Here is a 14,819-nt window from a genome sequence, read left to right as displayed (position 1 = left end):
CCATCCCCTCATCTAATAGGTTCAAGAGTTGCCTGTGTGTGAGCGAGTTGTTATGGGTCCACTCTGTGCTTCTGATGTGTGTGTCTCAGGGGGCCCCTCTGGTTCCAATCTTAGCTCTTGGTCTAATTGGAGCTGGCAGAATCTGTATCTCAGGAAGCTGCTCTTGGTCCAATCTAAGCTAGCTGATTCTGTGACTCACGGTGCTGCTCTTGGTCTTATCATGGCTCTTGGTCAAGTCAGAGCTGACAGATTCTGTGTCTCAGGAAGCTTCTCTTGGTCCAATGAGAGGTGGAAGATTCTGTGTCTCAGAAAGGCACTCTTGGTCCAATGAGGGCTGCTGGATTCCTGTCTCTGGAAATTACTCTTGGTCCAATGAGAGCTCTTGGTCCAATGAGAGCTGGCAGTTTTGTTTCCTTGTCTCAGGAAGTTACTGGGTCACAGTTGGATGGGTATTGGGGCACGGCATGGAACTTGTAGATTGCAGGGTCCTAACGGGGGCTTTTGGGGGAGGCTTCCCGCAGGAGTTTTTCCTGCTGGCCAGTAACTGAGACAGAGTTGGATGGGGATTCCTGGGGACGGGCTGTGTCCCAGGGCCTGGGTCCTAGAGGCAGGACACTCTGGGTGGGAGAAGAGTCCGTCAGCTGTAATTCTAATAGGTGTCCCTTGTGTTGCTTCATCTTTTTCCCTGCAAAATTTTAATAATCTTTCTTTGTGCTGTATATTTAGTATTTTGATTATTATGTCAAAGGGGACTTTCTTTTCTGATCCAATCTAATTGGTGTTCTCTAAGCTCCCTTACCTGTGTAGGCTTCACTTTCCTTAGGTTAGCAAAAATAGATTTTCTCTGCCTTTCAGCTAAGATTCTTCTCCTTCCCCACTCTTATATTACTTAGGTTTGGCCTTTTTATAGTGTCCCAAATTTCCTAGATGTTTTTGTCAGGAAATTGTCAGATGTAACGTTTTTCTTTTGTATCTATTTATGTAGATAGTAATGTATCTATTTCTTGTATTGTATCTTCAATGCCTAAGGTTCCCTCTTTTATCTCTTACATTTTGTTGGTGAAGCTCATTTTCATTCCAAAATTTTTCATATGCAGCATTCCCTCAGTGTGGGTTTTCTTTATTGCTTCTATTTCCATTTTCAGATCTGGAACAATTTTTTGCTTCCATCAACTGTTTGCTTTTTCTTGGCTTTCTTTAAAAAAAATTTATGGATTCTTCCAATTGTTTGTTTGTGTTTTTCTTGAATTTTTAAAGAGATTTACTCAGCCTGGTGGTGGTGAACACACCTTTAATCCCTGCACTTGGGAGGCAGAGCCAGGCGGATCTCTGTGAGTTCAAGGCCAACCTGGTCTACAGAGTGAGATCCAGGACAGGCACCAAAATAACACAGAAAAACCCTGTCTCAAAACCCACCCCCCAAAAAAGAGATTTATTCATTTCCTCTTTAAAGACCTCTATCATCTTCATATAGTTGATTTTAAGGTCTTTTTCTTGTACTTCAACTATGGTGACATATTTAGGGCCTGCTGAGTCATAATAACTGGGTTCTGGTGGAAACATACTTCTCTGGCTATTATTGATTGTATTCTTATGCTGGTATCTATGTATCTGGGGTTGGAGTGATTATAGTTACAGGTGTTGATTTCTATGTTTGTCTTATTTGAGTTGGTGTTTTCTTTACTGCTTTCTGTTTCTTCTTTGGAGCTTAAGAGGGTGTGCCCCTACTCATGCCTGCTGTGGATCTCAGAGACCATCCCCACTCACAGGTGAGCAGGCAAGTAAAACAGACATCACACACCCAACTGTTTTACTTGCCTGCTCACCTGTGAGTTTGTTAGGAGTACTTCCTGGTGTTGGAGGCTAGGAATGAGTAGTCAGAGTGGGGATGGTCTCTGAGATCCACAGCAGGCATGAGTAGGGGGGAACAGGGGCTTCAGGGGTGGTGGGATAAAACTGAGGATTCAGTCTAGAGGAAGAGAAAAAGAGAAAAATTTCCACAGGCAATTTACCTGGTTTTCTGGAAGGCATGACCAGCAGTTGGGCAGTGGTTGTGAAATACCTATGATGTGGAGGAAGAAGGTGAGGGGACAATGGTAGTGGAATCCCCAGAGGAGTGGACAGGGGTGAGGGAAGGCTGCAGATGGTGTTGTGTTGCAGCAGTAGAGAAGATCTTGTAGGTTTGGTCTGAGGGAACAGAGAGAGTGCGGAGAAGCTCTATGCACAGCCTACTTGACCATGCACACACGTTTGCAAAGAGGCCTTATGTTCTGTCTCTCCACCATTGTGTTTCCTCACTTTTACATATATAAATACATTGTTATGTAATTATCACATTTTAAGGAGTCACAGCTGTAACTGTAGCATTATGTTTTAATTCCAAACCAAATTCATGATAGGAAAACAATATTTTTGTTTTGTTTTGTTTTGTTTTTCAGAGCTGAGGACCGAACCCAGGACCCTGTGCTTGCTAGGCAAGCGCTCTACCACTGAGCTAAATCCCCAACCCAAAAAACAGTATTTTTTTTACACAAGATTATCAGCCTTGTCTTATAGAACTTATTTACTAAATGCATTGTTTTCATACAGGATAGACCACATAAATACATAATGCAACCAAAAAGTCTTCTTCCTTCCTTCTCACTTAGTTCTTCATTTACCATAATATTTATCTTTCATCATAGCTTGATGAAATTGATGTATCCTAAGTATAATAAAATATTACTTGAAATTTTGTATTTTAATATTTTACTATAGACATATGTATGTATGAATTTTACTAAGTACTAAAAGTCAAAACATTTCCTTGGAGATAATTCTAAAATGTTACATTATGATGCTTGTTTTAAGCATTTTGAAATTTATATTTAATGTTCAAAATCACATGAAGACTCACTTTGACTAAAATTTATCAGCCTATGTTTTCTGATAATTATTAAAGCTTTTTTTCTTTTAAGAATCACAAATAAACATAAGGACATACACACTTAAACAAATATGTACTATTCAAATATGTATTCATTTTAAGAATGGAAAAACTATAAAAGGTGCTTTTCCAATTTTCTAGAACATTTCTCATATAAATAAAGCCATCCTGGTTTCCTTGTTCACATCTTCCCTTCTGTATATTAGTAGTGAAAAATGTTCTAACCCATAATTGTACCTTGATTCTGAGCATTTCCCTCCATAATTGCCTGTGGCCTATTGGAGTTTCTCTTTCAGTGAATTGCTACCCTGTGGGATTTCCTGCTTTTCTCTGCAAATGGTGAAAGTAATTCTTGAATGTTCTCTGAATTTTTTATGGAAGACTATTTGTCCTGAATTCATTTCCTTGAGACCCACATTTTTGTTGTCTGCCCTGTTGTAGCCACTGAACTTTGTTCATCTCCAGCTTGTCTTTTTAATTGGCACTTGGATCTTGTCTTTTTTAAATTTTATTTTATTTTATTAACATTTTTCATTCATTTTACATACCGACCACAGTTTCCCCTTCCTCCTTTCCTCCCCTTCCTTCTCCCCCAACTCCCATCTACCCCACTCCTCATCCACTCCTCCTCTCAAGTCTTGTCTTCTAGCTCCTAGTTTTCTAAGAGTATTTCACAGAGAAGAAGCAATTTTCTGAGATATTTTCCATTACACCCAAAATCACAAACACAAGCAACCCATCAGAAATATTGCAGCCTCCCTGATATAAGCATGTTTGGCAGGTCTCCCTGAGATGAATGCTGACACTGTCATTGTCAGCACTGTGGGGATTTTTTTTAACCATTCATCTCAAACTGTAAGTTACAGGAACGTATATGTACAACCCATTACTGTACTTACATCCAGTAACAACTCAAACTTCTGTGGATTGATTTTTTTCTGACGTGAATAACAAAATATAAAATTATGCAATGTTATTTTTGCATTTTTTGAAATCAAATAACTAAACAATGATATCTCTTCTGATTTGCATTGGAAATTATATGATGCTGGGAAACATTTCAAAAACCGTATAAACATTTTGAGATTTCTAACCTTTCCTACTGATGTGTCTATAAATTCTGCTACCATTATCAGCCTACTGAGTATATTATATATGATCAGTTAAGCAAACTGTCAAAGGAGAAAATAAATGTTATGATTACAAGGCCAAGACTCTCCTGGGTAGCTATACACCCAAACGTGCCCAATCTCTATCCTTTTTACATGTGTTTAAAGGAGAATTAATCTCCTTCTTGGTGCCTGTGTCCAGCATAAAGAAAATAATATTGTTTCTCTATGAAACTGCAAATATCTCTTAGTACAATATATTTTGTTATCAAATCAAGGAATAATTTGTAAAATACAACATTGTAAATAATATTTTAGTGAGTTGTTAGTGAGTTTCAAATAACATATCGCAATCATACTAATCTCCAAATCTCTCCAACTATTCAAAATTTTCCCCCCTCACCACACACCCCACTTCATGTCCTCTTTTATTTTTAAACAGACTATATTAAAGCAGATGTCCTAGGCCTCTGGCTCTTAACAATGTTCTGTTCCCATTCCAAAATGTTCTTTGAACCTTAGGTGTAGAGGTTATGTAGTAAATGCATTAATATGAAGCAGACACCCCATGGTTAGTTAATCTCTGCATTTGTACCCAATTGTGTCATCCTGTAATGATCTATGTAGGCTGCATAGAGTAGCTTCTTTAATACAAGGTGAGAATAATACTCACATGTGGATTTAATTATAAGTACTTGAAATGCAGTTACAGGTTATACTGGTTTAGAAAAGTGGCAGAAGTGGATTCTCCTTTAGCCTTAATAGCCTCACTAGTCACAGGTAGCTGGCTAAATACATAGTATCAAGCATGGATGGATTTCTTCCTATCCAACAGGTTTTAACCAATTAGGCATCTGTAGGTTATCCCAGGTCATAAGTGACATAATTCCACCTATCAGAATATCTCATCATGTTTCTTTTGTAGTGATTCATTTGCCTTACAACTGGATAAGACTCCTGCTTGCTTTTCTCCATAGAAAGATTGCAGGTCTCTTTCTGTAACTATGAGAGCTACTCCTCTGTGAGGAGGTTCAATGTCAAATAGAGATTGATTCATCCACATTCTGATTCTGAAGTGTGTGGTGTCTTTAGCAACTGGGCCTTATCTTCTTTTTCTGGATGCCACTAAGGACAGTGGTAGTAGCCTCTATTTTATGGGTGGTGTCTCTTGAGCTCCCCTAACCAACAACTAAAACAGAGGTTTCCAATGCCTCTCACTGGTTTGTTTAGTTTCTTAAAGCAATTTTTTCTGAATTGCAAACTTTGATATTAAGATAAAGGATGTCTCAGAAAGCAAAAGGCTTCAGATGCAAGTGCAACTACCTGAGTTCAGATTCTGAGAAACTACATGAGTGTACATCTGTAATCCAGTAAGCATGTGTTGTAATGGGGAAAAACACACAAGAAGCCCTGGAAGTATTTAAGGGAGACAATCATGCATACAGAGGGGGAACTCTAAAGAGAGCCTATTAAAGAACTTGGAAAGCTGTGACCGATCCTTGACATTGTGCTTTGTCTTGCACACACAACATTTAAAATTCTTGTACTTTCACAGACAAAGAGACACATATGCATATGAATGACACATAAATATTATAAAATCAAACAAAAATGATGTTTTCAAAGAAATAACTGTTTCTCTAGAGGGTTTGCATTAACATCATACCTATGGATCAGGATATTTTCTTAGGAAATTTGTTGCCTTAATCAAAGCTTATGAGCTTATAATTAGAGAACCTAAAAGACCAAGGTCAATGAACCAGGAGATGTGTTATTTTGTGAGTATCTTTGTTCATGTCCACAGAGGATTGGTAATATATCTAACATAGAAGAAATATAAACAGAGCTCTCTTGCAACTGTCAAAATTGAGGCATAATTACAAGATCTTATTTCGTATTTAAAATATATTATGCTCAAAAGAATTCCAGTCACTTGAACAAATATATTAAGTATGGATCTTAGGGAAACACTAACATTTGAACTAGAAAATATATTGAGCTAAATCTATAGATGTGTGTATATTTTCATGTTATCTATGCAGGTATAATTTTAGGAACTATGAATTTCTTCTGGCTCTAGTTTTTGCTGTTGAGGAAATCAACAGGAACCCATACCTTCTATCAAACATATCCCTGGGGTTTGATTTCTATAATCTCCCATACAACGAACTACAGGTTCTTATGAATGCTGCAATTTGGCTCACAGGAATGAGCAATCCCTTCTCTAATTACAATTGTGGAAAGGAGAACAAGGCAGCTGCTGTGATAACAGGAAGATCATGGAAAATATCTGCCCACATAGGGACACTCCTGCAACTCTACAAATTCCCACAGGTAAGTTATGGTGTGGAAAAAGAAAGCTAGATCTCTGTTGCTGACATTTCACGTGTCTTTGAAGAAAAAAGGACATATAGATTATGCATCTAAAAATGCACAGGTTCAGACACTGATGATAGACCCACATTTATAATGCTTAGAACAGAAAGGAAGAACACAATGGACCAGACAAGATGTGTTATTAAAACTGGAAGATGTAGCAGTAATTTTCTGGAAAACTCAGTCACAGAGATTTGTCTTTAAAATAAGAATGAGTATAACTTCAAACTGACCACTAGTTGCTTTTGATTGAGATTATGTATGATGCCAATGTTCTTTCCCTTGTTTCCTATTCTATTTTCTCTTCAGCTTACTTTTGGGCCTTTTGATCCTATGTTGAGCAACCAAGGTCAGTTTTCTTCTGTCTACCAGATGGCCCCCAAAGACACATTTCTGTCACTTGCCATTGTTTCTTTGATGCTGCATTTCCACTGGACCTGGGTTGGTCTACTACTCCCAGATGACCACAGAGGGACACAGATGCTATCAGATTTAAGAGAAAAGATGGAGAGTAGTAGAATATGCACAGCTTTTGTAGAAATGATCCCCGGCACCTGGACTTTATTTTCCAACAAATTTTGGAAAAATCTGGGAGTGATTCAGGAATCATTTGCCAATGTCATCATTATTTATGGTGACACTGATTCTCTACAAGGTTTAATGAGAAATCTAGGGCAACAGTTTTTGACACAGAAAGTCTGGGTTTTAAACTCTCAATGGGATGTTACCAACCACGCTGATTATTTCATGATAGACTCTTTCCATGGGAGTCTCATTTTTGAACACCACCATGAGGAGATGGTTGAGTTTACCAATTTTATTAAAACAGTTAATCCATATAAATACCCAGAAGACAACTACCTTCCTAAATTGTGGTTTTTGTTCTTCAAATGCCCATTTTCTGAGCTTGATTGTCAACTTGTAGAGAACTGCCAACCCAACGCTTCATTGGAATTCTTGCCTAGGCACATTTTTAACATGGCCATGAGTGAAGAGAGTTACAATATATACAATGCCGTGTATGTTGTGGCCCACAGTCTCCATGAGATAAGTCTTCAGCAAGTACAATTACAGCCAAATGAAAATGGGAACACAATTGAGTTTTTCCCATGGCAGGTAATATACATTCCATTATGCTGGAACATCAGCTATGTTACAGTTTGAGCATTCACTAAGGTACCAATTTAGCTATTGTAGCTTTCAATATATCATGTTAAAAAGCACAGGAGAATATATAGATTTTCATATTCTCAGAGATTAATACAGATCCATTGCTGAGGAATGGGGTGCAATTGGCAAGGAAGAATTTTGATTAGTCAGTGTCTAGTTTATATCACAAATAATCTTACAATCTTCTCACAAAATTCAGAATTCTTCTACATGTTTCTTCAAAATGTAATCACGGAAGTGGATCCTTAAGATAAATAATAACACAGCTCATTATAACATTATATTAACACATAAATGAAGCTTTTAAACACCCTTTAGTCATCAGCACTCTCACTTTACATACTGAAATTCTGAATATACTCCAAAAGTAAACGTGTTTGGCTAGTTTTTCAAGTTGAAGTTTGTCTTATTCAACAGTCACTGATTCCTTACTTGAGTTTGGTCAAAGTATTTCTTGAAGGTGACTGCCCATTCAAAGGCAGAATGAAATCCCACTCACCGAGGCTATCGTTGACTCACTGATAAAAATATTAATGTTATGTTTTACATCAGAGGTTAAAAATAATGAAAGAAACACTATGAAAGTTTTTATCTATGTCTAGCATGCACTTTAACACAGTTCATCCCTTTCAGCTTCACCACTTCCTGAGGAAGATTAATGTGGAACACAACATGAGTTTAGACTGGAATCAGAATTATGATGCCGAGTATGACATTCTCAACTTTTGGAATTTTCCAAAGGGTCTTGGACTAAAGGTGAAAGTAGGAACCTTTTCCCCAACTACTCCCCAACATCAACAGTTGTCTTTACATGAGCAAATGATAAAATGGCCAGAAACATTTTCAGAGGTGGGCTGTCTACTAGTTCAATGCTTTCAATTTACTGTGAAAACAAATATATTTCTCATTGTCATAATTTTTTATTTCTCACTCAAAGCCTATCACTATGAAATTACCTGTAAGAAATAACAAAAAACTACTACCAATAGGTTTGTTTTCTCATGCCTTAATTCTGATGACTGGAAGTGTTTCACTTTAATTATTTTTGTTAATGTTTGTGTATGAGTTAGTTTATGTCAACAGGACAAAAATGTGGGACATCTGTTAAGAGGGAATCTCAAGGCCTAAAATGTCACCCGGTCCAATGTCTTAGAGAAAGCATGTGTTTAGTGATTTACATTCTGGAAAAGTATAATAGTGGCAGTTTGTTGCTGTGATCAAATACCATGACCAAACATGACTTGGTAGAGTTTAATTTCAGTTATGGTTCTGGTGGTATGAGAGTGCATTATATACATGAGGCATGACAAGTAGCACCAAGGAAAGAGGAGTAAGTACCTAAGAGTAAATGTCTCCATCCATACACTGGTAGTAGGAAAAGAAAACTAGAATTCAGGTACGGTTTATTAATGTTTTAAAGTCCACTCCAATGACACAATTCCTCCAGCAAATCTGTACCTAATACAGTTTCAATAACTGCTCAAACAATGACAACAATCAGAAAATAAATATTTAAATACCTATGATTCTGAGGGACATTTTTCCCTCCAAATCACCACATAGGGTCTCTGTCACATTTCATTCACTGCCTCTAGACACTAACAGGTTTATTTTGATTCTATGCTTAGAAGTTTCATCTTCAAACAGTTATCCTTTTCCATTTAGGCCCCTGGAAAGAGAGAATATCATGGTTTGCATGTATGTGTCATTTACTTGTCTGGCTGCTGCAAAAGAGCAAGTAACTAAAATAACATAAGGAAACACTTCGCTTGGATCACAGTTTGAAGGCACAGTTCATTATCTTTGAAAATGCAAGATTGTAGAAGCATTAGATGAATGACAGCATCACATTAATAGCCAGTATTTAGGTAGTAATGAATGGAATGCTGCTACTCAATCTTTCTACATTTTATTCATTTGGGACAACAGCCAATGACGTGGTAATATTTACTTCCTTAGTGGCTCTTTCACCATAGGCAAATTTCTCTATAAAACCCCTCACAGAAATGTGCAAAGGTTTGTTTCCAGAATATTTCAAATGTCCATCAATTTAATAACTAAAACACACAATTGCAGTGAAAGTAATAGCTGCTAAACCTAATAATCAGTAAGTCCAGAGAGAAGTTCAGTTTAGAAGGATCTCTTCCTTTTCTACATCATGTACCCAATGACCCAACTTCCTTATACTTGTCTCTACCTCATTAAGTTTCCATAACCTCTAACGCTGTGATATCTCCTGTTCAATCTGTAAACACATGGGCCTTTTTGATGGGCTCAGTTGTGGTTGATATACTGTGTACCCTAATAAACTTATCTAGAGGTCAGAGAACAGAACAGCCACTAGATTAGACATAGAGGCCAAACAGTGGTAGCACACACTCCTTTAATCCTATCACTCTGGAGGCAGAGATCGGTCTGGATCTCTGTGAGTTCAAGGCCACACTGGGAACAGAGCCAGGTGTGGTGGTACATACCTTTAATCCCAGTACTTGAGCTTTCATGCCTTTGCTACCAAGTATTTGATAAGCACACATGCCTTTAATCCCATCACTAGGAACGAAGTGATGTCTGGGCAGAGAAAGGTATACATGCCTTTAATCCCAGGAAGTAATGGCAGGAAGCAGAAAGGTATATAAGGTATGAGAAGCAGTAACTAGAGGCTTTTGTACAGTTCAGCTGAGATCCATTCGGGTGAGGATTCAGAGGCTTTCAGTCTGAAGAAGCAAGGTCAGCTGAGGAGCTGGCAAGGTGAGGTTGGCTGTGACTTGTTCTGTTTCTCTGATCTTTCACCATTGACCCCAATACCTGGCTCCAGGTTTTTTTTTATTAATAATACCATTTAAGATTCACGTTCCAGGCCGGGCGGTGGTGGCGCACGCCTTTAATCCCAGCACTCGGGAGGCAGAGGCAGGTGGATCTCTGTGAGTTCGAGGCCAGCCTGGTCTCCAAAGCGAATTCCAGGAAAGGCGCAAAGCTACACAGAGAAACCCTGTCTCAAAAAAACCCAAAAAAAAAAAAAAAAAAAAGATTCACGTTCCACTCATTCTTTTAAAACCACATTCATTTATAGACATAATTGTAAGTAAATTAGTTGTATAATATTTAAAACTTTTGTATTTCCCAGTTTCCTATAAAATCTTAAGCCTTTCAAAACCTTTCCTTTGTTCTTCCCAGATTCCTCATTCTGAGTGTAGTAAGAGCTGTGGGTCTGGATTCAGAAAAGCTGCGCTGGAGGGCAAGGCTGTTTGCTGTTATGATTGCACTCCTTGTCCAGACCATGAGATTTCCAATGAGACAGGTAAATGTGTATTTACAGAGAACTTTCCTACTTCCTTACAGAAGTCTACAATACCTAAGCAAGTAAAAATCATTGATCATATAGTGGAGACCAGGGACCTCAAACCAGACTCTTTGCACTGAACACTAGTAAGTAGAGATGTATGGACAAAGGGGTATATGGTGTAACTTGTTGGGTTGCACTGCAGCTTCCATGAAAAGATTTTAATGTTTTCCCTTTTTTTTCATTTTTTTTTTACTTTTTTCTCTTGCATTTTGTTTTATTGGAGAGTTCTAGGGCAAATGGCAAATGCAAAGGGATGGAGAAAGATGAGATCAAGATACAAGACACAGAATAAATTTTTTAAAAAATTAAAAAAGAATTGTAATCATAAAAAAGGGAAATATCTGGCAAGAAGTCAGAGACAATTTTTTTCTTATTTTTAAGCAAGTAAAATGTCACAGTTTATTATAGTCCTCTTGAAACAGCAAATGCTAGGCATTGAAATTTATACATGGTTTAGGATTGTGATCCACTGTGTAAGTTGTTTACTGAAGAAACAAATTTCTTCTGCATATAATAATGTGTTTTATTTCACAATGCAATTTAACACATAATTTTAAAGTATCAAACTTGATGCTTTCCAAACTATATTTTAATCACATTTAGAACTCACATAAATCTTTGATTTATTGCATCTAATAATTATTCTTCCTAGCTCAATCTTTTATACAAATCAAGAGATTGGAAATTTGTGTTTGATTTTATATACATATGTGCTATCCGATATAGCTAAAAAATTCAAATTTCCTTAATGAGTAGGATTACTACCTTATTATCATGCTCCATTTAACAGTATGTGAAACAATAACTTCAGAACACTCGGAATAGTGTGAAATGAAGAGACATACCATGATCCAAGGCCTGGAATGGGCTACAGAATCTCCATTTATAGGAGATCATGAACACATTTTGATGCCTTCTGTGGTAAAAAAAAAAAAAAAATTGTTAACATCAGTATGTCCACATCTGTCAACACAGTTGATCTATAACTTATATCAAATCTGAAATTCTTTAAGTGGTAATTTTATTTCTTATAGAATTTTGTACTACATATTTTGATCATATTTCTACCCTAGAAATGCTTCCAGATCTACCCCTACCTTTCTAACTCCCTACTTATCCTCTCACAAAACAAACCAACAAACAAATATCGATTCTAACTTGTGCTGCTCAAACACTCTTGTGTGTGCAACTTGCAGTGGAGCGTGATATTACCATCAGAAGTCACATTCTTTTTGTTTTGTTTTGTTTTGTTTTGTTTTTTCGAGACAGGGTTTCTCTGTGTAGCTTTGCGCCTTTCCTGGAACTCACTTTGGAGACCAGGATGGCCTCGAACTCACAGAAATCCACCCGCCTCTGCCTCCCATGTGCTGGGATTAAAGGCGTGTGCCACCACCGCCCGGCCCAGAAGTCACATTCTTAAAGAATATGGACTCTTCCTCCTTTAGCAGATATGAAATTCCAGTGTCTCCTCCGATAATTGTGGAACTTTATGACAATCTCATCTTCACGGTGTGTTCTTTTGTGACCTAAGATTACAAAGGTTATGTACATGCTTTCACAACTATATTTATCTGCAAATGTGTGGCTGTGTCTTGATACCACTGTTTCCTTTCAGTGTTCCACTGCATCAGAGTCTTAAATCTTTGCACTCTCTTCTATAAATTACCACATTTGATATATAATGGACTGTATCCCCAACTGTGTGTGTGTATTTATATAAGGAGTGCCACTCACCTACACACAATTCTTCAGGTTTTCTGTTTCATATTTATACTTTACAACAATGTGCATATCAAAAATATGTTAAGCAATGCAAAATTGAAAATATTGCTGATTGAATGTTGCACAATAAGCCAATTCTCTCATAAAGGAGATATGTTACTTCTATGTAAACAATTTTTATATAGTATATCATGAGCCTTTAGTAAGAGATGTAGTTATGTTGCCTAAAACATTCAATACAAAGGAGAAAACCACCAGAAAAGAAACAACTCCAAGAGGGAATGACCAAAATAACAGAATCTGAGAGATAACCCTGATAGTAAACTCTGAAAAGCAGTTTATTAACATGTCAAGACAGCTTAACAAAACATGAAAATATTGAAAAGTTTTTAAAAAACAAATTTCATTCTACTAAAAAATAAAATTGAAAATATGTTAATAAAGTTTACCAATGACATAAAATTGAAATCTGGCAATGACTTCGGTTTTCAAGAAATACTAAAAAAAAAAATCATTGAAATAAAAAATATGACACATAGCTCAATGTGCATTTATTTTTGTTCAAGATGGATTTCAATTTTTTCAAGAGCAGAGGATAAGAAATGTGTCTTTTGAAGACCTAAAACTATTTCAATAGTTCTCCTACTGTGACAATATATGCTTTCCACCAAATATAATGACAAAAACTTCACTAGAGTACCTATTTCTGTGCCTAGAGGAAAATAGCAAGGTGACTTAAGTAGCAGTCTAATGAACAGGTAATAGGAAAACAATTAAGAGAAGAGGGATCACATCGTCATAAACTCACAATCACTGCTTTCTTTCCAGATGTGGATCAGTGTGTGAAGTGTCCAGAAGATCATTTTGCCAACAAGGAGAAGAACCAATGTCTCCAGAAAGTTGTCAGTTTTCTAGCTCATGAAGACCTCTTGGGGATGATTTTCACCAGCATAGCCCTTTGCTTCTCTGCACTCACAACTGTGGTTCTTGGAGTCTTTGTAAAGCACAAAGACACTCCCATTGTGAAGGCAAATAACCGGTCCCTCAGTTACACCTTGCTCATCACACTCACTATCTGTTTCCTCTGCCCCTTGCTCTTCATTGGTCGTCCCAACACTATTACCTGTATCCTGCAGCAGACCATATTTGGAGGTTCATTCACTGTGGCTCTTGCCACTGTCTTGGCCAAAGCTATTACTGTGATTATTGCCTTCAGAGTCACTTTTCCAGGGAGAGTGGTGAGATGGTTAATAGTATCAAGGGCCCCAAACTTCATCATTCCCTTCTGTTCTCTCATCCAAATTGTTCTCTGTGGAATCTGGCTAGCAACCTCTCCACCCTTCATTGACCAAGATGCTCATGCAGAATATGGACACATCATCATTGTATGCAACAAGGGCTCAGCTATTGCTTTCCATTGTGTCCTGGGATATCTCTGCTTCTTGGCACTTGGAAGTTACATCATGGCCTTCTTGTCCAGAAATCTGCCTGACACTTTCAATGAAGCAAAATTCCTGTCCTTCAGCATGCTGGTGTTCTTCTGTGTTTGGGTCACCTTCCTCCCTGTCTACCACAGCACCAAGGGAAATGTCATGGTGGCTATGGAAGTCTTCTCTATCTTGGCTTCTAGTGCAGCACTTCTTGGCTTCATCTTTGCCCCAAAGTGCTATATTATCTTGTTAAGACCAGATAAAAACTCACTTCATTATATAAGGGAAACAAACCATTCCAGAAGAAGTAATACTCTCAAAAACTAGTTTAAAAATACACCTACTTCCTATGTTAAAAAAAATAAGTAGAAATATTAAATAATATACAATAGCGTTCTAATAGTGTATTATAGAATTAAAGTACCAGTTTGATTCTATGGGCAATTATTTCTTCATCCAATTCTATGAGTGTCTTCTTGAAATGGAGCCACTGACTTTTTAAGTAGGAAATCCAGGTTGTATTTTTTTCTGTGTACAGGACCTCACTATGCATATGTATTTGCCTAGACACTTCTATGAAGATCATGATATTTTGAGCTCATAGAGATCTAACTACTTCCTCCTCCACTGTTCTGAGCTTAAGAATGTGTGAACCACACTTGTTCCATGTTTAAAATTTATATCATCCTTTAAAATAGATCATTAATTCTCATGAAGTCATTTTGATTTTCTTGTGAACTCCA

The 14,819-nt window shown here is 37.2% G+C and overlaps 1 protein-coding gene across 1 annotated transcript in view; it reads left to right on the top strand.

Annotated features, from left to right (window-relative positions):
* The window catches only part of LOC128125793 (vomeronasal type-2 receptor 116-like), a 29,048-nt gene extending 14,645 nt beyond the window's left edge, over positions 1 to 14,403 (top strand). The window contains exons 2-6 of the mRNA XM_052763509.1: positions 6,078 to 6,369; positions 6,721 to 7,527; positions 8,215 to 8,430; positions 10,756 to 10,879; positions 13,475 to 14,403. Coding sequence (XP_052619469.1) covers positions 6,078 to 6,369; positions 6,721 to 7,527; positions 8,215 to 8,430; positions 10,756 to 10,879; positions 13,475 to 14,403 — 2,368 coding nt within the window. The remainder of the gene's footprint in view (positions 1 to 6,077; positions 6,370 to 6,720; positions 7,528 to 8,214; positions 8,431 to 10,755; positions 10,880 to 13,474) is intronic.
* Positions 14,404 to 14,819: the final 416 nt, after the last annotated feature.

The sequence above is a fragment of the Peromyscus californicus genome, unplaced genomic scaffold, assembly GCF_007827085.1.
Source record: "Peromyscus californicus insignis strain IS unplaced genomic scaffold, ASM782708v3 Scaffold_4__1_contigs__length_199733344, whole genome shotgun sequence".
Lineage (NCBI taxonomy): Eukaryota > Metazoa > Chordata > Mammalia > Rodentia > Cricetidae > Peromyscus > Peromyscus californicus.
This window is presented reverse-complemented; position numbering and strand designations above follow the sequence as displayed.